Below are 24501 nucleotides of genomic sequence, written 5' to 3'. Positions count from 1 at the left end.
ACACATCCAGCTTCTGCCAAGAATGCTGCAGAGCTGCCTAGACCTAAACTGAAAATCTAGACAATACACTTTTTTTTTCTCTTAAATTCTCCTAATGCAAGTAAAACTCCATTATTTACCAGGAAGCCCCCCCCCCCAATATTATGCTTTAAAAGGGATCATCATAACTACAGAAATACTTACAAATTAGTTATTAAATCCTTTTTTAAGACAGAGAAAATGTGAAGCAGCACTAGTTCAACTTCAAAAATCCAAAATAATTGATATCAAAATAAATATATAACTGACATAACATTGTCTTTTTGTTTTTTTTACATTTTCTTTAAACTCCATCAATATTTGCTGCCAGCCTTCATTTCCTCTGCCTTCCATTTTTGTTCTCAATTTTTCTGTCACTTATTTCCATCTTTTTTCCTTCACTAATGTCTCCCCATTCAGTTTACGTCTGCCTATAATTCTAGTTCAGACCTTTCCCACTGCACTAGTTTATTTGATTGGTGTGAACCCATACAGGTCAACAAGGTCGGTTATTTGCAGCATCAAGAATATAAATCCTTTCCATTGACACTACACTTCTGTGCATTTATTCAGTGTATTATCTTATTCCTGATTTCAACAGCACATGGCATGGTGAGTAATTCTGAAATAACTACTATTGAGGTGTTGGTCACATCAGCTAGTTCAACTTACATGTGCACTTAAGTTTTCTTTTTTTCTGGTTAAAATACTAGTTTTAGACCCACTCTTCTTCTTTTCAAATTGGTGTACAATTCAATTATATTGTGCTTACTGCTACTTAGGGATTTCTTTATTATTATTCATTATTTAATCCTGCCAGATTAAACAATACCAAGTCTAGTATAGCATACTCTCTGGTCGGTTCCAGAATATGTTTTTTAACAACATTCTGTGAACTCCTCATCAAAGCCTGTTATTATTAATCTGATTTGGAGATGCTGGTGTTGGACTGAGGTGTACAAAGTTAAAAATCACACAACACTAGGTTATAGTCCAACAGGTTTAATTGGAAGCACACTAGCTTTCGGAGCAACTGTCACCTGATGAAGGAGCCTCGCTCCAAAAGCTAGTGTGCTTCCAATTAAACCTGTTGGACTATAACCTGGTGTTGTGTGATTTTTAACATCATAAATCCGATATTTCTAGTTTATATATAGATTGTGATCACCTATTGTTATTGCCAACCTTTTATCACAAACTTTCTTGTGATATTTCAATATTTCTTTTTGCATGACTTATTGTACATTGTGTTTAGTGTTTGGGGCCCTAGAGGTCACCCCCACAATTGACCTCTTTCTCCTAATATCCCTCATCACTACCCAAACAGATTCTACAATCTAATCTCCTGAACCAAGGTTATTGCTAACTTCAAAGTTTGTGACAAGATTTGTAGCTCGGGTGCTCATTGTTGTGGTTCTGTTCGCCGAGCTGGGAGTTTGTGTTGCAGACGTTTCGTCCCTTGTCTAGATGACATCCTCAGTGCTTGGGAGCCTCCTGTGAAGCGCTTCTGTGATGTTTCCTCCGGCATTTATAGTGGTTTGTCTCTGCCACTTCCGGTTGTCAGTTCCAGCTGTCCATTGCAGTGGTCGGTGAATTGAGTCCAGGTTGATGTACTTATTGATTGAATCTGTGGATGAGTGCCTATTATACTATTATTATAGGACAACACTACTATTATAGGACAAGCCTAACAGAGAACAGCCAGCAAAGTCTTAGAGGCATGGCACTCATCCACAGATTCAATCAATAAGCACATCGACCTGGACCCAATATACCGACCACTGCAATGGACAGCTGGAACTGACAACTGGAAGTGGCAGAGACAAACCACTATAAATGCTGGAGGAAACATCACAGAAGCGCTTCACAGGAGGCTCCCAAGCACTGAGGATGTCACCTAGACAGGGGGCGTAACGTCTGCAACACAAATTCCCAGTTATTGTTAACTATTGCACTAATACGATCTTTTATTAGGAGTGCTACCTCTTTGTCTTTATCTAGTGTCCTATTCATTTTGAATGTCATATATTAATTAAAATTCAGAACCCAGTCCTTGACTGTGCACTAGCTATCATATTTATTCAGTTTAATGTGTGCAATCCCTTCATTAACTTTGTTTTTCATGCTATGCAAATTCAGATGTAGAGCCTTTAATCTTGTTTATTCTAGATCTTTGCAGCATTTAGTCTTTACTGCTGATATATTCTTCAGCTTTACTGCCTGTCCCTTCCAGCTATTTTCTGATCTTAATTTTTCTATGTTTGTATTTTGCTATCCTGCCTTGATTCCATTCCTTGATTTGTTACATTTGACCAAGCTTGATCCCTTGCCTCACTTGTTTACTTTGGAACTCTACTTCTCAAATATGTGGCTCCTGAGAACACCAGTCCCAGCATGGTACAGATATAGACCACCCCAATAGTGTAAATCCCAATTTTCCCAATGCTCACAACCAGAACCCACTTCTCCAACACCAGTTTTTGACTGCACAAGCTTTCACTGCTCTAATTCTACTATCTTATGACTCAGAATATGCTCCTTTGAGGTTCTGCATATAAGCACCTAATTTCTCATACTCTCTCAAAAGAACCTTTTTTCTTAGCTCTACCTATGCCGTTGGTATCAAATTGGACCTTGATGTCTGCATCCTACTCCTCTCACTGCAAGCGCCCTATACATTCTTTCTTTTCATCAGCAGTCTAATTCTATTTTGAATATTTTAGTTGAATTTCCCTCCACCACACAATTCTGCAATCCATTTCAAAGCTTATCTACTAGCTGCTTGAAAAAGGTTTTCTCTCTACTGTTTGAGTTCTGCCATGATGATTTCAGACCTGATTGATCCAAACATGCAAAGATGTGAACTGTGTCTACAGTTACAGATAGTAGTACACACCTTTCCTTTGTTGCTCCTTATCATGATACTTCTGAGCCTCAGTATCTGTGTTGTCTGGTTTCATATCTTGGTGTTGTCTGATTTATGATCAGATATTAAATCGATAACCAGTATTCAAAACATTAATGCAAGTTAAAAATTCAGTTGTAATTGTATCAGACATTATTTATTACATGCATGTTAGTTACAAATCAAACTTTAAAATACAAAAATGGTATTCTGTAATCTAACATACTTAAAATAATGATTTTCACAATAACTTGTAAAAAAAACTCTCGACACTTACTTGAAATTGATGTGTTCTTCAAAGTGACTGTTGAGCAATTTCAGAACTATTTGTATTATAAAAGTGCGTGCATGGAAATAGAATATTAAGTTTTTCTATTTTAAGAAAATGTACAAAAGTAAGTCAATCTGTTCGAACAAACAAAGAAAATGACAGCACAGGAACAGGCCCTCCAGCCCTCCAAGCCTGCAGCAATCCAGATTCTCTATATCAACCTATTGTCTATTTTCTAAGGATCTGCATCCCTCTGCTGCTTGTTCATTTGTGTACCTGTCTAGACACATCTTAAATGATGCTATCATGCCCACCTCTACCACCTCCACTTGCAATGCGTTCCAGGCACCCACCACACTCTGCGAAAAGAACTTTCCACGCATATCTCCCTTAAACTTTTCCCCTCTCACCTTGAACTCGTGACCACTCAGTAATTAAGTTCCCCACTCTGGTAAAAATTTCTTGCTATCCATCCTGTCTATATCTCTCATGATTCTGTAGACCAAATCCCCCTCAACCTCCAATTTTCTAATGAAAATAATTCTAATCTATTGGACCACTCTTCGTAACTAACGCCCTCTATACCCGGAAACATCATGTGAACCTCCTCTGCAACTTCTTCAAAGTATTCACAACCTTTTGGTAATGTGGTGACAAGAACTGTAGGCAGTATTCCAAATGTAGCTGAATCAAAGTCCTATACAGCTGTAACATGTCCTACCAATGAAGGAAAGCGTGCCGTATGTTTTCTTGACGACTCTAACAACCTGTATTGCTACCTTCAGGGTATAATGGACCTGAACACCCAGATCTCTCTGTTCATCAATTTTCCTCATATATATTTCCATTATAATTCATTCTTGATTTGGATCTTCCAAAATGCATCACCTCGCATTTGCCTGGATTGAACTCCATCTGCCATTTCTCTGCCCAACTCTTCAACCTATCTTTATTCTGCTGCGTTCTCTGATAGTCCCCTTTACTACCTGCTACTCCACCAATCTTAGTTTCACCTGCAAACTTGCTAATCAGACCATCTATACATTCCTCCAGACCTTTTATGTGTATCACAAACAACAGTGGTCCCAGCACAAATTTCTGTGAAACACCACTAGTCACAGTTCTCCATTTTGAGAAACTCCCCTCCACTACTACTCTCTGTCTCCTGCTGCCCAGCCAGTTCTCTATCCATCTAGCTAGTATACCCTGGACCTCATGCAACTTCACTTTCTCCATCAATCTACTATGGGGTACTTTATCAAACGCCTTACTGTAGTCCATGTATATGATATCGACAGCCATGTATATTATGTCACAGTACTTGTACATTATTGGATTGCATAATTTTCTTGATACACGAATGTGTTATGGGAGTATATCAATGATGTTGTTATGTCAGGCATCAAGTAACATAATACTGCATTTATTCTTCTATAGTTTTGTTTTGACATCATGGAAGAACTTGACAGTTTGCTTCCATTGGCCCTGGCAAGCAGTGAGAGCTTTCTACAGGAAATTAGAGAAGCATTTTTGGATGGCTGTTCTAAAGTGGCAACAGATCTGCTGTCTCGACTTGAAGAGAGAAGTAAAGAGGTCCCTTCCAAGGTTACAGTACAAAATCTCTATATAATCCTCTCCACCGCAATATTCATCCATAATTCCTTAACCAAGTATGAGCATTTACTGAAAGAGTTCAACACAAAGTAAGTCCTCTGCACTTCAGCAATTAAATTGCAAATGCAAGTACAAACAGTGAAAATAAATTAGTGTTTCATAGTTACAAAAAAGCATCTAATATTATCTGATGCTAGTATATTCATTCAAGGAGTCTTGAGTTTGTGTGGCTCCATGTCTCTTGGACATGCATGTTGTAGTTTGGAGATATGGCTGTTAACAATAGAGGCTCTAACTTTCTTTCTGTTACATAGCTGACAGAACCATTGTCATTTTTCACCATTGGTGTGTATTAGAAAGACCTGCAGGTTCATATTCAACCTGTTTATAGACCTGATTTATGTCATTACAAAAATGTGAATGCAAGGAAGTCAAAGCTAGGATCTCAAAATACAAAGGCACATAACTTTTAAGAAGGATAGGATGTTGGAAACATATTGAGATAGCTTTTTAAATAATGAGAGCATTAGGAGTATAGTGAGCGATTACTTTAGTTCTAAAGTACAAGACACAAATTAGGATCAGGAGTAGGCCATTCAGCCCTTGAGCATGCTTTGCCATTCAATACAATCATGGCTGATCTGATTGTAACCTCAAATCCACATTCCTGTCAACTTCTGATAACTTTTCATCACCATGCTTAAGAATCTATCTGCTTATGCTTTAAAATATTCAAGGACTCTGCTGCTCCCACTTTTTAAGAAAGAGAATTCTAAAGACCCTCAGGGAAGAAAAATCACTTAATCTGTTTTAAATGGGTGACAGTTTATTTTAAAACAGTAAACCCCTAACTCTTGATTTCTCCCATTAGAGAAGTATCCTTTCCATGCTTACCCTGTCAAGAACTGCTCAGGATCTTTTATTTTTCAATCAAGACACCTTACTCCTCTAGTACAAGTCTAGTATTTTCAATGTTTTTGCATAAGATAACAGCACCACCCCAATTCCTTTCTAGTTATTAGTCTAGTAAACTTTCTCAGAACTGCCACAAAATATTTGTATTCTTCCTTTAATAACATAACTTTAGCATTGTGCACAGTTCTTCAGATATAACGTCACTTGTGCCTTTTGTAACTAAATTGAAGCATAATCTCCCTGCTTATTTATGTAATTCCCCTCACGATAAATGACAACATTCCATTAGGTTATCTAAATCAGGCATGAGGGCACCCAGATTTGTCTTCATCTCAGAGTGACACAATCTTTCAAGGTCTAGACAATACACTTCTTTATTCTTCCTACCGAAGTAGACAATATTACATTTTCCCACATTATATTCCATTTACCAGATGTTTGTTACACACTTACCCTAATAATATATTTTTGTACCCTTCTCTGTGTCCTCTTTACAACTTACTTTCCTCCTTATCTTTGTGACATCAGTAAATTTGGCAAATATATCTACTATCCCTTAATCTAACTCACATATAAATTGTAAACAGTTGAGGTCCCCGTACCAATTCTGATTACACATCATTTTGTTACATTTTATCAATGTGAAAAGATCCATATATGCTTACTGTTTCCTTCCTGATAGCCAGCCTTGTTCTGTCCATACCTATTGCCTACACAATGAATTTTTATTTTCTGTAATAACCTTTAATATGGTACTTTATCAAATGGCTTTTGGAAACCCAAATGTCTACCGATTCCTTAGCAGCTGTGACCTCCTCTAAGAACTCCATTAGTTCTGTCAAACATGATTTCCCTTCACAAAGCCAACATTGGTCTGAATTCCCTATTTTCTGTCGAACTCCGTTTTTTGAATAATGGCTTCCTTTTGCTCCTGTTTCTTATGTTACAAATGAGGAGGCAATGGCTAATGGTGGGCTGTTAATCCAAAGATCCTGGCAGTGTTCTGGGAACGCAGGTTCAAATCCTGCCACAGCAGATTGTGGAATCTGAATTCAATGAATATCTGGAATTAAGAGTTTAATGGTGACTATGAATCTTTTTTCAGGAAAAGCCTATCTGGTTTAGTAATGTCCATTAAGAAAGGAAAACTGCCATCCTTATCTGGTCTGGCTACATGTGACTCCAAATCTAAAGCAATGTGGTTGATTCTTAACTGCCCTTTGTGTAATTAGAGATGGGTAATAAATGCTGGCCTAGCCATTGACTCCCACATCCTGTGAATGAATACAAAGAAAGAGCCTTACTCAACCATCACGTCCTGGGTAGGACTTAAACGGAAGGCTTCTGCTGCAGAGGCAGGGATGCTACCCGCTGCATCACAAAACGTCCATTTACAGTGATGTCTGCTTCATAAGAAAAGCGTAATCAGTGCTGCTTATTTACTATCAGTACTAATTTCATCTATAAATAAAAAAAGACAGAAATAAGATTGAAGTTTTTGTGTGTCATCATTTATACCATGGCCAAAATATTAAAGCAAACTATTGCAAATGTTATATATTACTTTGATATCACTATTTTGGTGAGAAGAGAACTTAAATTTGTCAGTAATATGATTATAGTTCAATGTGTTTCAAACAAGGAACTGTTCATAAGTCATTTGAACATTATTCTTTGCCCTAGTAGGAGTATAGTGAGGAAATGAGTGATGAGTACCTAATAATCAGAATCATTTGTAGCACTGAGATCTTATGTCTTCTTATGCTAAAACCTTAATTCTGTTTCTTTGATCATTTTTTTAAAGTAGGCTGTTATTCTTGCCAATTCAGCAGTATCAAGAATTCATCAGAGTGATTCAGTTTCGAGTTACCAATTACTGCATAACAGTCTGTGCTACAAGCATTATCCAAGATGCACAGAGCCACCACTGGGATGATTCCAAATCTTTCTATGAGGTAAATTAATTCAGTAGCTTTTTGTTTCTCATTTATTACAGTAGTTTTGTTCTAATTGTATTTTAACTGTATCTGTTGAATGGGAAAACAAAAATCAAATCTAATTGAAAAGAGGGTATTACCTTCAGTACTGTAATGCAGTATGGCATAATGTAGATTAATGTGGCGTTAATGTCTCTGTAAATAATAATGGATTTTTTGGGGGAGAGTGCTTTAACAGATTTATAACCTTTTCTGTGCACATTATTCTCCAGTTTTGGCACAATTTAGATTAGAATAGTGATTGGTGGATTTTATAATAATTAGGTGGAAAGGTGTTGTTTTCATCCAATTTTGGATGGCCAAGTCATTACTAAAGATGCAGATTTGAATGATCAGGTGTGAATTGACAACTGAACAGAAGTAAAATTGAAAGGAATGAACCTATAGTGAAATTGAAGCAGTCATATGTTCTGTTTACTTTGAAGATTAATTATAACTTTGGCAGTGGCCACTGAAACGGGCATCGCTTCCTCTACGGCAGGTCAGCTTAAAAAGGAGGAGAGAAGTCAAAGTGAACATAGGCCACTTAGAAAATGGATCTGAGTAGATGCTTTTAGAGAACAAGGAAATAGCAGAGAAAGTAAACAAATATTTTGCATCCATCTTTATACTGAAAGATACTTCGAGCATCCCTTTAGAATATGAAGGAAAAATCAGCACCACTAGAGAAAAGCTAATGTGGCTAAAGGCAGATAAGTCCCTGGCCCTGATGGTTTGCACCAGAGGATCTTAAAAGAAGTAGTTACAGAAATAGAGAATGCATTAGAATCATAGAGAATTACAGCACGGAAATAGACCCTTCAGTTCAATTCGTCCATGCCAACCAGATATCCCAACCCAATCTAGTCCAACCTACCAGCACCCAGCCCATAGCCCTCCAACCCCTCCTGTTCATATACCCAGCCAGATGCCTTTTAAATGTCACAATTGTTCGAGCCTCCACCACTCCCTCTGGCAGCCCATTTGTTGTAATTTTCTGGTAGACTGCCATTACGATATCCCTGTCTGAAAAAGGAGGAGGCAAAAAGCAATTAGACCAATTAGACTAGCATCAAGTTGGAATCAATTATTAGGGAAGTAATAGCAGCATTTTTGGAAAAACATAACTAATAAAGCAGAGTCAGCATGGCTTCATGAAATGGGAATTGTCTGACTAATTTATTAGAGTATTTCTTGGAAGTCTCAAGTAAAGTGAATGGAAGAGAACCAATAGATATGTTGAACATCATAAGGTAAGAGTCCATGGCCTTGCAGTTACTATATTGTCATGGATAGAGAATTTGCTAATAGGCATGAAACAGCAAGTGGGTATAAGAGATTCTTTTTCAGGTTGGCAACTGTAACCAGGGGATTTCCTCAGGGGTCAGTGTTGGGAACACAACTCTTTACAATATATATTAATGACTTGGATGATGGAAGCAAATATACTGAAGCCAGCTTTGAGGAAGACACAAAAATAAGTGGAAAGGCAAGTTGCGAAAGAGATACGAAGTATTCACAGCTATTGATAGGTTAAGTAAGTGAGCACAAATTTGGAAAATGGAGTATAATGCAGGAAAATGTTCATTTTGAAAGGAAAATAAAGGAGAAGTGTTATTTAAATAGTGAAAAGCTGCAGAAAGCTGCCACACAGTGACTTGGGGGTCAGTTATAGATAAAATCGCCCTAAGTTTATCAGATCGTAGGGCTGCTAACTCATTACAGAGAGAAACAGAAAACTGCTGGTGGGTTAATATGAGGGTCACCTTACCTCAGGCGAGGGAGAGAGGTTGAGAAGAGAATCCTACATGGTGATCTCAGCTGGTGTAACAATTGAAGTCATGCTATTGGATCACTCTGCATTGTAAATCAGCTATCCAACCAACTGAGCTAACCACTCCCCACTTTGGGGAACTTGTTCCAGAAACACAGAAAGCTAACACATAGGTGCAGCAGGTAATCAGGAAGGCTAATTAAATGTTGGCTCTTAATTCAAGGGAGTTGAAATATAACAGTAGCAAAGTCTTACTGCAACTGCACAAAGTGCTAGTAAGAGCACTAAGAGCAGTTTTGGTCCATTTGTTTAAGGAACGATATTCTCCCTTCATTGGAGTCAATTCCAAGTATGTTCATTAGGATGATCTCTGGTATGGAGGAATTGTGTTATGAGCAAGGGTTAAACAGGTCGGGACTTCACTAGAATTCAGAAGAATGAGAAGTGATCTCTTTGAAATAGATTGGATTCTTAATGGGTTTGGCAGTGTAAACGCGAAAAGGATGATTCCTCTTAGGACAAGAGGGCATACTCTCACAATAAAGGGGCACTAATTTAAGTCTGAAATGAGGCGAAATTTCTTCTTTCAGAGGATTAAGAGTCTTTTGAACTCCTTGCCACAGAGACCAATGGAGCCAGAATACTTTTTGTTCATTTGAGGCTGAGATAGATTCTTGATCAGTAAGGGAAATCAAAGATTACAGGGAAATGGCAGAAAAGTGAATGTGAGGAATGTTGGATCAGCGAGGATCTTATTCAATAGCAGACCAGGCTAGAAGGGCTGAATAGTCGATTCCTATTCTTATTTCTTATGGTTCTATGGTCTCACTGCAAAAAACTGTTTTTTATTCATTCATAGGATGATAGCTTCATTGGCTAGGCTAGTATTTATTACCCATCCCTAATTGCCCAGAGGACAGTTAAGAGCCAACATGGCTGTGGATCTAGAATCACATGTTAGCTAGATCAGGTAAAAATGGCAGTTTTCTTCCTTAAAGACGTAAGTGGACCAGATGGGTTTTTCCAAAATTGACAATGATTTATGGTCATCATTAGACTATTAATTAAAGATTTTTATTCAATTCAAATTCCTTGAATGACGTGACTGTGATGTTCTTACATAAATTCAAGTTAGTTACCCCTTATTTTAAGTTCCTCTTTGATCTGAAGAAAATAGATTTTCAACCCTTCTGGACTTACCAAATAGGTTTACAAGTGGCAAGTAACATTTTCGTCACACAAATGCCATGCAATGATCATGTCCAATGAGAGACAACTCAACCACCACTCCTTGACGTTCGATGGTGTTTTCATCACTGAATCATCCAGTATCAACAACCTTGGAGTTACCATTGACCGGAAACTCAGCTGGACTTGCCACATAAATGCAGTGACTTCAAGAGCGGGCCAGAAGCTAGGAATACTGTAGAGAGTAACTCATCCCCTGACTCACTAAAGCCAGTCCACCGTCTCCAAGGCACAAGCCAGGAGTGTGATGGAATTCTCCCACTTGCTTGAATGGGTGCAGCTCCAACAAAACTCAAAAAGCTTGACAAATTAGCCCACTTGGTTTGCACCACATCCACAAACATTCACTCCCTTCACTACTGATGCTCAGTGACAGCAGTGTGTACCGTTTACAAGATGCACTACAGAAATTCACCAAAGATCCTTAGGTAGTACCTTCCAAATCTTCCATCACTTCCATTTAGGAGGACAAGGGCATCTGATACACGGGAACACCAACACCTGCAAATTTCCCACCAAGCCACTCACCATCTTGACATGGACATATATCAGTGTTCCTTCACTGTTGTTGAGTCAAAATCCTGTAATAATCTCCCTCATTGCATTGTGGATGACCCTACAGCACATGGACCGCAGTGGATAAAGAAGACAGCTTGCTATCAAGGGCAACTAGGGATGAGCAATAAATGCTGGCTAACCATGTCCTATGAATGAAGAAAATAAAGCTCTTTTAAACTTATTGAACTATTCTAATTCCTAAAACCAAAATACAATGGATTTCAGAGATCACGTCTCAATCAAAAGGCCCACAGATAGATCATTTATTGTTTAACTTCCTCTACCAGCTATTTTATAATGTTACTTTTCTAGTAAAGGGACAGACACCGTATTACTATTGGACCATTGGGCTGCTCTCTCATTAGAGTAAGAGGTTAAGAAGATAGAACTTCCATAGTAACCACAGCCGCTGTGGGAATTCAACCCTTGCTGTTGGCATCACTCCGTGTCACAATTAAGCTGTCCACCCAACTGAGCTAATTGACACTGTGCACCCATGCTTTTTACCTTTCTTGCCGTTAATCTGCAGATGTGTCTATCGCTCCATGGGTTAGTACTGGACTCGTTCCTCAAAATAGGCATCAGCTTTTCTTGTTGGATGGACAAGTTGAAAAGCTGACAGTATGTGCAAGTTGTAAAGTGTGAACATAAGACTTGTAACAGGGCTGTATGTGCAGATGACTTAAAATCATAATTGTGGTTTCAATTCATGAGATACTGGCTGCAGAGTCAGTAAATGCATTGGTTCTAAACTTACAACATTTTGTAGATTCTGGAAAGGTCCCATTGGATTAGAAAATTCCAAATATAACATTTCTATTCAAGAAAAGAAGGAGACAAAAAGTGGGAAGCTATACAAACACCTGTGATTGGGGACAGGCTGGAATGCATTATTGACGAGGTAGATGTAGAACATTTAAAAAATAAAATAAAACAGGGCCAGTATTTTCAAAAGAGAAATCTTTTTTGACTGATTTATTAGAGTCCTTTGAGGAAATAGCAAACAAAATGAGAAAATGGGAACCTATAGATGTCTACTTGGATTTGCAAAAGGCATTTAATAATATTATGACAGAAACTGGAGGAATGCACTGTTGCTGTAGTCCTACTGTTCCTTGAGTCACAACATAAAATAAAAATACTTTGCCTATCTTTCAAAAGACCATTAAATGCCCTCCATATATCAGGTTTTAAGCGCAAACAAAATCTTCCAACCAGGTTTCTTAAGAAACAATTGTAGGTTTAACTTATTCAAAAGATGCAATAATTTGTTGACATACACAATCAGTAATATAAAAAATTCATGATTTAACTCTCCGAATGTTCCCAAAATATACCCATAACCACTTATTCAACAGGAAAGAGATTTTAAAAAAAGATTTTTCTGCAGAGAATGGCTTTCTGGAAATAAAGAACTTTGGTCAAAGGACTATTCTTGAAGGGAAAAGAATAAAATGTAGCATGTTTCAGTGTCTGCTGCTCTGATATGCTGGGGTGTGTAGTCAAGTTGCTAACCATACCCAGGAGAAAGTGAGGATGGCAGATGCTGGCAATCTGAGTCGAAGAGTGCGATGCTAGAATAGCACAGCCAGTCAGGCAGCATGCGAGGAGCAGAGGAATCACTGTTTTGGTCTTATAGAATCATAGAGATGTACAGTATGGAAACAGACCCTTCGGTCCAACCTGTCCATACCAACCAGATATCCCAGTCCAATCTAGTCCCACCTGCCAGCAACCGGCCCATATCCCTCCAAACCCTTCCTATTCATATTCCCATCCAAGTGCCTCTTAAATGTTGCAATTGTACTAGCCTTCATCACTTCCTCTGGCAGCTCATTCCATACACGTACCACCCTCTGCATGAAAAAGTTGCCCCTTAGGTCTCTTTTATATCTTTCCCCTCTGACCCTAAACCTATGTCATCTAGTTCTGGACTCCCAGACCCCAGGGAAAAGACTTTGCCTATTTACCCTATCCATGCCCCTCATAATTTTGTAAACCTCTATAAGGTAACCCTTTAGCCTCCGATGCTCCAGGGAAAACAGTCTCAGCCTGTTCAGCCTCTCCCTAAAGCTTGATTCTCCTGCTCCTTGGATGCTGCTTGGCCAGCTGTGCTTTTCCAGCACCACACTTTTCGACTGCCCAGTTGTTTCTAAAGTTCTGGAGGCCAGGTGGCTTAGAAAGTGTTGACATTCCTTTAACCACTCTTTCAAAACAATAAATAGAGTTTCCCTGTTCTCAATAAAACGGTTTTCTTTTCAGGAGTGAAAAGGATCAGCTGGGCAACGTGTTTTTGATAGGCTTCTCTCCAAATTAGCTTGTTCTTCGAATGGAGCCAGACAAGACAAGGATCGCTTTAAGTCGGTCACTGTCAAAACCAGCCCAGCGGGGCCTATAGCAAAGCGAGCAGATATCACCAGTCATGTGATTCCTAAGAAGTCCAGTTTAAAAAAATACCTGTCATGTCTGCAATGAATTTTCCATTATCTCCTTCAAAAAAACTATTATTGCAGGTTTGTCCAGAAAAGTTTAAATAAATTCCTTTTCCACACAACACTTCAAAACTTAAATCTCTTGTGCAATATTAAGTATAAGCTACCTTAATCGCAATAGGTGTCATATTGAAGATTGCCATACAAAGTAAGAACTGGTGGTGTAGGGGGTGACATATTTGTATAAGCTGAGGATTGATTAACTAACAGGAAGCAAAAAAGTACAAATCAATGGATCACTTTCAAATTACCAGGCTATTCCAAGTGGATTAGTGCTTGGTTCTAAACTCTCCCATCCATATCAATGAGTTGGCTGAAGGAACCACTCAGCTAAAGTTGCTGATGACAAAAAACAAATAGGAAAATAAGTGGTCAAGAGATATAAAAGAGTCCACAAAGGTGCTTAGACAGGTTAAATGAGTGGGCAAAACTTTGGTTGATGGAGTAAAATCTAGGAACATCTGAGCTTGTTGCATTTGGCATGAGGTAAAAAAAAATATTATTTGAATGAAGAAAGATTGTAGGACTCTGCGAAAAAGAGGAATCATAGTCATGGTACATGAATCAAGAACAGTTATTACTGTGTACAGGTTCTGGAAGTGACAAGGGATAAGTTGGCATATATTGAAATGGGAATGGAGTATTAAAGTAGGGAAGTGTTGCTATAACTGCAGAGGGCCTTGGACTGCACCTTAAGTAGTGTGTACAGTTTCAGTCTCTAGAAAAGGTGCATTTGACTGATTTTTGAGATGAAGGGGTTAACTTATAAAGAATGTATGAGCAGTTAGATCTGTACTCACTGGAGTTTAGAAGAAAGGATGATCTTATGGAAACAAGATCCTGAGGGGAATCGGCAAGGTGAATTGACAAGCTTGCCCTTGAGGGATACTAACTTAGGGTCACAGTTTTAAAGTTAGGAGTCAGTCATTTAAGATTGAGATGAGGATAATTTTATTCGCTCAAAGATTTGTTAGTGTGCTTAATTTTCTTCCCATGTTGAAAATTGAGTCATTGAATATGTTCAAGGCTATATCAGATAAACCTTTTATCAATAAAGAGTATCAGGGTTCAGTACTGACAGGAAAGTGGACTTGAAGTCACAATCAGGTCAGCCATGATATTATCAAATAGTGGAGCAGGCTCAAAGTGTTGGATGGCATACTCTTGTTCCAATTATTGCCGTAATGTATTCTTAAGACCATCTGCAGCCTCACATACAGTTACTTTCTAGACCATTTCATAGGACATTTAACTGTAAATCATATTACTGAGAGTCTGAAGTCAGAAGACCAGACAAAGTACATTATTGAACCAGATAGGAGGTTTATGTCAATCGACAATGGCTTAATAATCACCATTGAGTAGCAGATTTATTATGTAGTTTATTAATTTAATTCATATTCCCTCAACTTCCGTAATAGAATTTTGAACATATTTTCCCAGAGCGTTAGACTGGATCTCTGGAATACTAGCCATTGACATCATCAAAATGCCAGAGTCTCCCATTGTGTTGGGATCAGGAACCTCAGAGGAATGTTATTGACTGATGTTGGATGGGTTTCTCACAGGCTTGCAAATTAATTTGTCCACATGTGTTCCATTTTCTCTGTGGTCCAGAAACTATCCATGCTTTGAACTATTTCCTTTTAATATTAGATTACTGATAGGTTTATGAAGATTGGAAAGATACTTTTTAAACTGATAACTTAGAGCTCTATTATTTACTGATTAATTTCGCAGGGAGAGCGATGTTCTTTCTCCATTCAAATGTGGCACTACTACTGTTCTGCTCTCCGTTATGATTTCTGGAGTGTGCTGCCCTCTAGATTAGCCCAGGAGCTTCTAGCTGAGGTATTGAGTGAATCCTTAGCCATTTTTGTTGGCAGATACTCTCAGTCTCATCCAACATATAACAGAACTTCACAGATAAGGTAAGTCTTAAGTAAGTATTATGAAAAATAAATTTGTATGAATTAAATTTGAAATACATTATCCATCTTTATGCAGCACATTAGAATGTGCCAAGTTAGTAAAGATTATATCAGTTCATCTGGCCTATCTCAAACTTAACAAAGCACTCACCTCTATTTCTTATATCTCTTAACTGCTTTTTCCACCAAAACTGTATGTAGCACTACACTAAATTTCATGGTATTATCTTGTCTCACCTTATTTCTCCCATAACTACATGTACTACAAGTTCCTTCTTACTACCCGTTCTGAAGTTAGGTTGTCATCATTGTGATTAATAAAGTTGTATGTGAGGCTACACATGTACAGTTTTATTATTGTGTTCTGTCTTCAAGGTTGTACATTTTTCTATGTCTTCTTCACTGCTGTTATTGATGTTATCATTGGCCAATCCTTCCACATCCTGATTTTTCACCAAGGTTGTATTCCATATTCTGCCACAACTATCCCATTTTTTAAAATACAATTCCTCTAGTTTCATCACTGAATTGAGCTATAATTGCCCAACTTATTTTATCTAGGTATCTCTGGTTTTGGATTGTTTGCTCCTAATCTTAACCCACTCCTCTCTTTCATATTATCATACTTTCTCTTTCAGAATGCCCTCTGATGTCTTTTTTTACCAACTACAGCTCTCAACTTGAGGGCTATATGGCTTATTTTTAATTTGTTCCATTCTTAATTCCTCTTTCTCTTCACTTTCCTCATGCTCTCGTCTCATTTTGGGTATTCCTTAGGACCCATAACTTTACTGTAGCTTTGGTCAGTGTTAGAATATATGCTGGAAGATAGAAATAGTTGATTCATGTGGAGAATATGCAAACATACCATTGTTGTGCTTCAATTCAATTCTCAACTTCAGTTCACAGTTCCAAACCAAAAATGAGAAAAATAAAGAAAAAAACAATAATTGTCCCAATAAATAAAAATAAAATGTTCTGAAGAAACTCAGCAAGTCTAGCAGCATCTGTAGCGAGTTAAACAGAATTAATGTTTCAAATATACTGTGATTCCTTTTTGGAACAGTTCTTATATTTCGTGTCACTCCTGCATCTTTCAGTACCATTTGGGGTGGCATGGTAGCTCAGCCGTTAGCACTGCTGCCTCACAATGCCAGAGTTTGGTTCCACTCTCCGGTGACTGCACAGAGTTTGCACATTCTCTCTGTGTCCAGGTGCTCAGGTTTCCTCCCACAGTCCAAAGATGTGCAGTTTAGGAGGATTGGCCATGCTAAATTGCCCGTAGTTTCAGGGATGTAGGCTAGGTGAATTAACCAAGGGTCAGTGTGAACTTGATGGAATGAATGGCCTGCATCCACACTGTAGGGATTCTGTGATTAATTCATTCTTCCCCTGTCTATCGTCTGCCTCATGATTTCGCCACTTTGAGAGTATGCTTCTTTAAATTTCTTCCTGCCAATATGGACAATTTCACATTTTCCTGCATACAGGAAACTTGTTATGGCAACTTCTGTGACCAAGAGCATAAGAAACTACAGAAAATTATGAACATAGCGCAGTCCATCAAGCAAACCAACCTTCTATCTATTGACTCCTTCTGTACTTTTTGCTGCCATGGGAAGGCAGCCAACATAATCAAAGACCCCTCCCACCTCGGTCAAAATTTCTTCTAACGTCTTCTGTTGGTCAAAAGGTACAAACGTTTAAACACACGTAACAATAGATTCAAAACAGCTTTCTCCTCAATGTTATAACACTTCTGAATAGACCGTTCAAATTTTAAATTTAATGTTGATCTCACTCTTTGTGCAATTTCTCTGTAGCCATAACATTGTATTTTTCATTCTGTTCTATTACCCTAATGCACTTTGTAAAGCATGTTCTGCCTGTACTGCATGCAAAAAAAACTTTTCACTGTATCAAAGTACAAGTGACAATAAATCAAATTAAATCAAAATTATGCTTCTTTTACCAGATCTGTGCCACTCACTTAAACTATCTGCATCTTTTTTATGGCCTCCTTGTGGCTCGACAGTTTTTTAATGCACTTTAACATGATTTAAGATTGCCAACCACATGTTTCACCTGTAGATTAACTTATTTCCTGACTGTTGAAGCACAACAAGCCTCATCAGCATTGTTCATTATGTAATATTAAGCATAATAGTCTAATAATCAAACACTGCGTATTTCCAGTGGTTTAGTTACCTAAAACAGTAAAACACATTACAAGTTATGAACTAGCCATTACAGCAAACCAACAGATTTCCATGTCTACAGCTTGCAAACCCAACCTAGACAAAACTGTATGCACACAGCACATAGAGACCTTGAAGTTGAAGCCTATAAAAGGCAAAGTATGCATACAATGGTTGGTAATTCCTTAAATCCTTAAAAAGATGGTAATAGGTCTTCCTCTTCACTATTCTATTTTTTCATTGCGCCTCCATAATACTGTTAGTAGGTATTTCTCGGATTTTGATCCAGCAAAAGTGAAGAAATGGTAATGTGTGTCAACCTGGAAGGAAATTTGGAAATGATAGTGTTATCATGCATCTAAAAATGTTGCTTTTGTGAGTGACGAAGGTGTTTTGCTAGTCCTTTTGAAAAAGCTTTGGCAAGTTGCAGCAAATCATTCTGTAGATAATATGTATACATTTACCTTGTTATACTACTTGCAGAGGGATATGGATGTATAGGTTAGTGCTTTAGATGTTGGCCAGGTGGTGTTAAGATTCTAGTTTTGGTACATCAAAGTGAATGGTCAAGATTTTTTAAATGCTTGCTATGCTCCATAGATTATCTCGAGGGATCAGGAGCTGAACTACTCGAAAGAATTCCATCTGTGATATGCTCTAACAGCCATGGTATTTATACGGCTGGTCCTTTTTGAGTTTTTGATCAATGCTGACAATGTCAGCATCTTGATTACAAGGATCTTGAAGATAATCATACCATGAAAACATGTTTAAGTCTTCCGTTTGTGAAGATGACCATGACACAGCTTTTGTGTGCATAAATGATACTTGTCAGTTGTAAACTGGAGTCTGCATTTTGTCTTGCTGCAAGCAAATATGACTGCTTAATTATCTGAGGAATTGCTTATGAAGCCATTGGACAATCACCAACCCCATTTCTAATTTAATGTAGGATATAATGTCATTGAAGATAGCAGGCTAGGAATGTTTTCCTTAGGAATTCCCATATTAATATCTTGGTATTGCAATGATGGGCCTCCAACAAAGAGTGCCAAGTTTGATTTCATCCACTGGTAATTTTTCTACTATATCCAACAATTCTGGTTTACACAGCCTCTGTATTTCCACATTTGATTGATTTTGTCTTGATATCAAAAATAGTAATGACACTTCACCTCTGCAATTTTAGTTTTGTTTCCATGTTTGGATCAATGTTATGCAATAGTCTCCAGCTGAATATGTTTGTTCTCAAATCAGGTATCAGTGAGTTTAATATGAAGGTTATTTTTCATTAAATCATGCTTATGAATCTTTTTATTAAACTCAGATTGTATCTAAACACAAATATCAATAAGAGCTTCCTTTGCTGAAATTGTGTCCTTCATTTATAATCCTTATTTGTATCTCTGTATTTCATCTATTTTTCAGGTATCACGTCATCCGTTCTATAGCGTTCATCTCTGTTTCTATTCTAAATTTATTGTTTTCTTTTGTTTTTTATCTGTTCTGCTTGCCTCACCTTTTACTATTTGCAACCCTATCCACTGTCTTGTTTACATTTTAAGCAAGGATATTTTGATGCAGTGGAAATGGTGCTTGGATCTTCTTTTCTACTTCAGGATTCTTCCCAAAGACCTCAATATAAAGCCTCCTTTCTACATTTCTGTGACATGTTTGATTTTTTTCTTTCATCTCTTTAACATTGCAAGATGTAATGACAGGGTTGCCTCAAATCACATCAGATCAAATCAAATCAAATTTTGAGCCTTCTCTTTAAATGTGAATGATTTAAATATATTGTTACATGATATTTAAGTTAATTGGTTATTCCACATGAAAGGACATGGTAAATTGTAAGGAAGGATACAGAAGAAAGGAGAAGGTTTTGGAAGTAGACAGAAATACACTAATAAAGTTTTACATTTATAAATTTTTTTATGATATCTGAAACCATTTCACAACCAGTTAAGTACTTTTAGTATAAGAAATGTGGAACCAAATTGTACACAGCCGACTCTCACAAATAACAATGTGATAATGATGACAACATTTTTTTTTTCCGTGATATTGAGCGATAAATAGTAGCCACGACACCAGACTTAATTTCCCCACTCTTCTGGAGAGGACCACAGGGTCTTGTGCATCCACTCAACCGCACAGTTGGGACCTCCATTTCACAGGAGAAAGTGAGGACTGCAGATGCTGGAGATCAGAGCTGAAAATGTGTTGCTGGAAATGCGCAGCAGGTCAGGCAGCATCCAAGGAACAGGAGAATCGACGTTTCGGGCATAAGCCCTTCTTCAGGAAAGATTCCTGAAGAAGGGCTTATGCCCGAAACGTTGATTCTCCTGTTCCTTGGATGCTGCCTGGCCTGCTGCGCATTTCCAGCAACACATTTTCACCTCCATTTCACAGCCCACCCAAAACTTAATATGGATGATGAAAATTAAAACATTTGTACAACTTTTTATTTGATTTTATCTTGAGTCACAATACTGAATTGCAACTAAAGCAATTGTTCCTTTATGCTTATAAATAGAATAACTGATATACATATGGGTGCATAAAATGCTAATGATTCATTTTAAGAAACAGTATTTTAATAGGTTCTTTGGAAGATAGTATCTTTAAGATGTGGTAATGTGTTCAGATTTTGAAGTATTTTCACACACTATGAATTACTATATTTGCCTTTATCAACAGAATTGACATAATTGCCATACTTCTGTGCACTGAGAATCTCCTTTGGTCAGTTTGTCATTCAGCTGAAGAACTACTTCAGCCTTCAGAGGATAAGTCTCGCTGGATTCTTACCATTCATAACCATTGCAATGCACTACTTGCTGTTCTTGCTATTGTAACATCGCCCCTGGAGAAACTATATGAGTAAGTGTATTAAAATACATTTATTATTAGATGGAAAAATTATTGGTTAATGAAAAACTGATAATTCCATCTGAAACAGATTATGAGTTGATGACTCATATGCATTTAGATTCTGAGAGTGCAATCATAATGTTTGGTATGTCATCGTCTGAGTTAGAGAGCAGTTTAGATGAAGTTTCAGTCACTGAAATTCAAGAATGATAGCAGTAATCTTGTTTAGAATCTTCCAAGATGCAACAGCTGGTGGCACTGTGGCAGCAGTTGTGCTGAGAGAACTTTTCCCCTCAGATCTGATCTCCAATTCAAATCTTATTTGTGGAAGGAAAATAATGCCTATTTAAACTGATTGAGATGTTTGTTGAAGCCGCAGATCTTTCAATGATTGAGTAAAACTATTATTGTCTGGTCTGATTGCACCATGATTTTCTATTTTTGAACCCCATCCTGTCTAGTAATGCATTAGACTGAGGGAAAAACAGCTGTTCCTGACTGGTTTGACTGCCAGACATTAATGACATGTACATTTTGAAGATATAATTTGCCAATATAAAATATGCAAAGAGAATGTTGGTAAATTCTTGGTTGAGCATTTTGACTTTGTTTTTAAATAATCAACTGCTGTAGATTTTAAATAATCAACTGCTGCAGACTAAGTATAGATTTGTAAATCTTTTTATTCGAGTGACACAAGGAGAGATTCACTTCAGTTATTAACTTAAGCAGGACTCTAAACCTCACAGGGAATAATTATCTTTATACTGCAGCAACCTCTTATCCACATTTGGATTCTGTTTCATATCCAACGCACAAAGCAGATGTCCCTCTGTATTCTAGGTTAAAATGTTAAAGTTTCCTTCACCCAGCAAGGGTATTAACAACCAATTTTGCCCTTGATGATGTTGTCTCTTCCTTTAACAACGTTTGTCCGGTACTGTCTCCTTCTAAGCCAATCTTAGCATTTTTTCGATAATATTGTCTCCTGCTTAAACCAAACTGCAATAGTTTAACTCCATAAAACGTTGAAATTCTGGTAGAGAAGTATCATTTAAGGCTTAGAGTCTAAAGATTTAAATTTTGCCTAACAAGCCTTTCAATTTAGAAAAACAATGGAAACTACAGAATTCATCAAAAATTGAGACCTTGCATTTAATTGGAATAGAAGTCCTTTGCAGACTAAACTTATTAAAGCCAATTTGACCATACAATGGGCTGACTCTTTCAGCGGTTTTAGTGGTTTATGTTCAGAAATAATTATTTTCAAGTATTATTCATAGAGTATACAATCTGCTTGACCAGAATTTGACTAGATTTGACTGAGAGTGAGGACTGCAGATGCTGGAAATCAGAATTGAGAATGTGGTGCTGGAAAAGCACAGACGGTCAGGCAGCGTCTGAAGAGCAGGAGAATCAACATTTCAGGCAAAAGTCCTTCATCAGGGTTGAGACTTGTGACCCAAGGGAGTGGAGAAATAAATGGGATGGGGGTGGGGCTGGGGAGAAGGTTGCTGAGAGTGCAATGGGTAGATGAAGGTTGGGGTAATGGTGATAAGTCAGAGTGGAGGGTGGAGCGGATAGGTAGGAAGGAAAATGGACAGGTAGGACAATTCAAGAGAGTGGCGCCGAGTTAGGAGGTTGGATCTGGGATAATGTGGGGGAGAGGAAATGAAGAAACTGGTGAAATCCACATTGATGCCATGTGGTTGGAGGGTTCCAAGGCAGAACATGAAGTGTTCTTCCTCCAGACGTCGGGTAGTTAGGGTGTGGCTATGGAGGAGGCCCAGGACCTGCATGTCCTTGGCAGAGTGGGAGGGAGAGTTGAAGTGTTCGACCACGGGGCGATGAGGTTGGTTGGTGCAGGTGTCCCAGAGATGTTCTGTGAAGCATTCTGCAAGTCGGTGTCCTGTCTCCCAATGTAGAGGAGACCGCATCGGAAGCAACGGATACAGTAATTGATGTGTGGAAGTGCAGGTAAAACTCTGGCAGATGTGGAAGGCTCCTTTGGGGCCTTGGACGGAGATGAGGGGGAGATGTGGGTGCAGGTTTTGCAATTCCTGCGGTGGCAGGGGAAGGTGCCAGGAGGGGAGGGTGGGTTGGTGGGATGGGGGGAGGGCGCGGGCGGTGGAGGCATGTACTTCACAAGTGAGTCACAGAGGAAATGGTCTTTATGGAAAGCAGATAGGGGTGTTGAGGGAAATATATCTCTGGTGGCTGGGTCCGTTCACTCCCCCTCCCACTCCTCCAAGGACATGCAAGTTCTGGGCCTCCTTCACCACCATGCCCTAACCACCCGATGCCTGGAGGAAGAACGCCTCATCTTCCGCTTTGGGACCCTCCAACCCCACGACATCAATGTGGATTTCGCCAGTTTCCTCATTTCCCCATCTCTCTCGTTATCCCAGATCCAATCTCCTAACTCGGCACTGCCCTCTTGAACTGTCCATCTTCCTTCCCACTGCTTCACTGTCCACTCCAACCTATCACTATTATATCCCCCTCCATTTACCTATCGCACTCTCAGCTACTTTCCCCCAGCCCCAACCCCACTCCTCCCATTTATTTCTCCACTTCCTTGTCTCATAAGCCTCAATCCTGATGAAGGGCTTTTCACCGAAACATTGATTCTCCTGTTCCTCAGATACTACCTAAGTTTGACTGAGAACAGTTTTGAAAAATAAACTACATTTTGTCACAGGTTGATTACATAATGGCTGCTGCTACAATAGAAATAGAATTCTTACAAAAGCATCTCCTGGAGCTAGTGACTTGTAAAATGCTGTCACTGGTGGATTTCTGCCTCACCCCTTAACCTTCTGCATTCTGTGTCTGTAAGGCACAAACACACAATTGTGTGCCCTATTCTCCGGCAAGGAGCAAAAGTAGAAAAGTATGTGTTTCTAATGGCTCATGTGGAGAGGAATTGTGAACAGAATTAGTGAAATGAGAATGTAATGCATGGGTGTGAGAAGATAACAAGATTTGAGTGAGTGTGAATGTTATTGCTCAAGTAGGGATGTGAGGTGCCTGCAGAGAAAGGAATGAGTGCAGCATACAGTCACAGAGATGTACAGCATGGAAACAAATCCTTTGGTCCAACTCATCCATGCCGACCAGATATCCAAACCTAATCTAAGTCCCATTTGCCAGCACTTGGCCCATATCCCTCGAAACCTGTCCTATTCATATCCCCATCCAGATGCCTTTTAAATGCTGTATTGTACCAGCCTCCACCACTTCGTCTGGCAGCTCACTCCATACATTTACATGTCTGTGTGAAGAAGTTGCTCCATAGGTCCTTTTTATATCTTTCCCCTCTCACCCTAAACTTATGCTGTCTAGTTCTGGATTCCTAGGAGAAAGTGAGGACTGCAGATGCTGGAGATCAGAGCTGAAAAATGTGTTGCTGGAAAAGCACAGCAGGTCAGATAGCATCAAAGGAGCAGGAAAATTGACGTTTCGGGCATAAGCCTGAAGAAGGGCTTATGCCCAAAACGCGACTCTCCTGCTCCTTTGATGCTGCCTGACCTGCTGCGCTTTTCCAGCAGCACATTTTTTAGTTCTGGTTTCCCCCATCCCAGGAAAAAGACCTTGTCTATTTATCCTATCCATGCCCCTCATGATTTTATAAACCTTAATAAGGTCACCCATCAGCCTCCAATGCTCCTGGGAAAATAGCCCCAGCCGACTCAGCCTTTCCCTATAGCTCAAATTCTCCAAC

The 24501-nt window shown here is 38.6% G+C and overlaps 1 protein-coding gene across 4 annotated transcripts in view; it reads left to right on the top strand.

The window, feature by feature from the left end:
* kiaa0825 (KIAA0825 ortholog) overlaps positions 1–24501 on the top strand; it is a 447094-nt gene that overhangs the window by 105078 nt on the left and 317515 nt on the right. For all 4 annotated transcript variants that reach the window (XM_060836740.1, XM_060836733.1, XM_060836749.1 and 1 more), the window contains exons 8-11: positions 4632–4897; positions 7528–7678; positions 15512–15702; positions 20604–20786. In XM_060836740.1, coding sequence (XP_060692723.1) covers positions 4632–4897; positions 7528–7678; positions 15512–15702; positions 20604–20786 — 791 coding nt within the window. The remainder of the gene's footprint in view (positions 1–4631; positions 4898–7527; positions 7679–15511; positions 15703–20603; positions 20787–24501) is intronic.

Source organism: Hemiscyllium ocellatum, chromosome 2 (genome assembly GCF_020745735.1).
Source record: "Hemiscyllium ocellatum isolate sHemOce1 chromosome 2, sHemOce1.pat.X.cur, whole genome shotgun sequence".
NCBI lineage: Eukaryota > Metazoa > Chordata > Chondrichthyes > Orectolobiformes > Hemiscylliidae > Hemiscyllium > Hemiscyllium ocellatum.
This window is presented reverse-complemented; position numbering and strand designations above follow the sequence as displayed.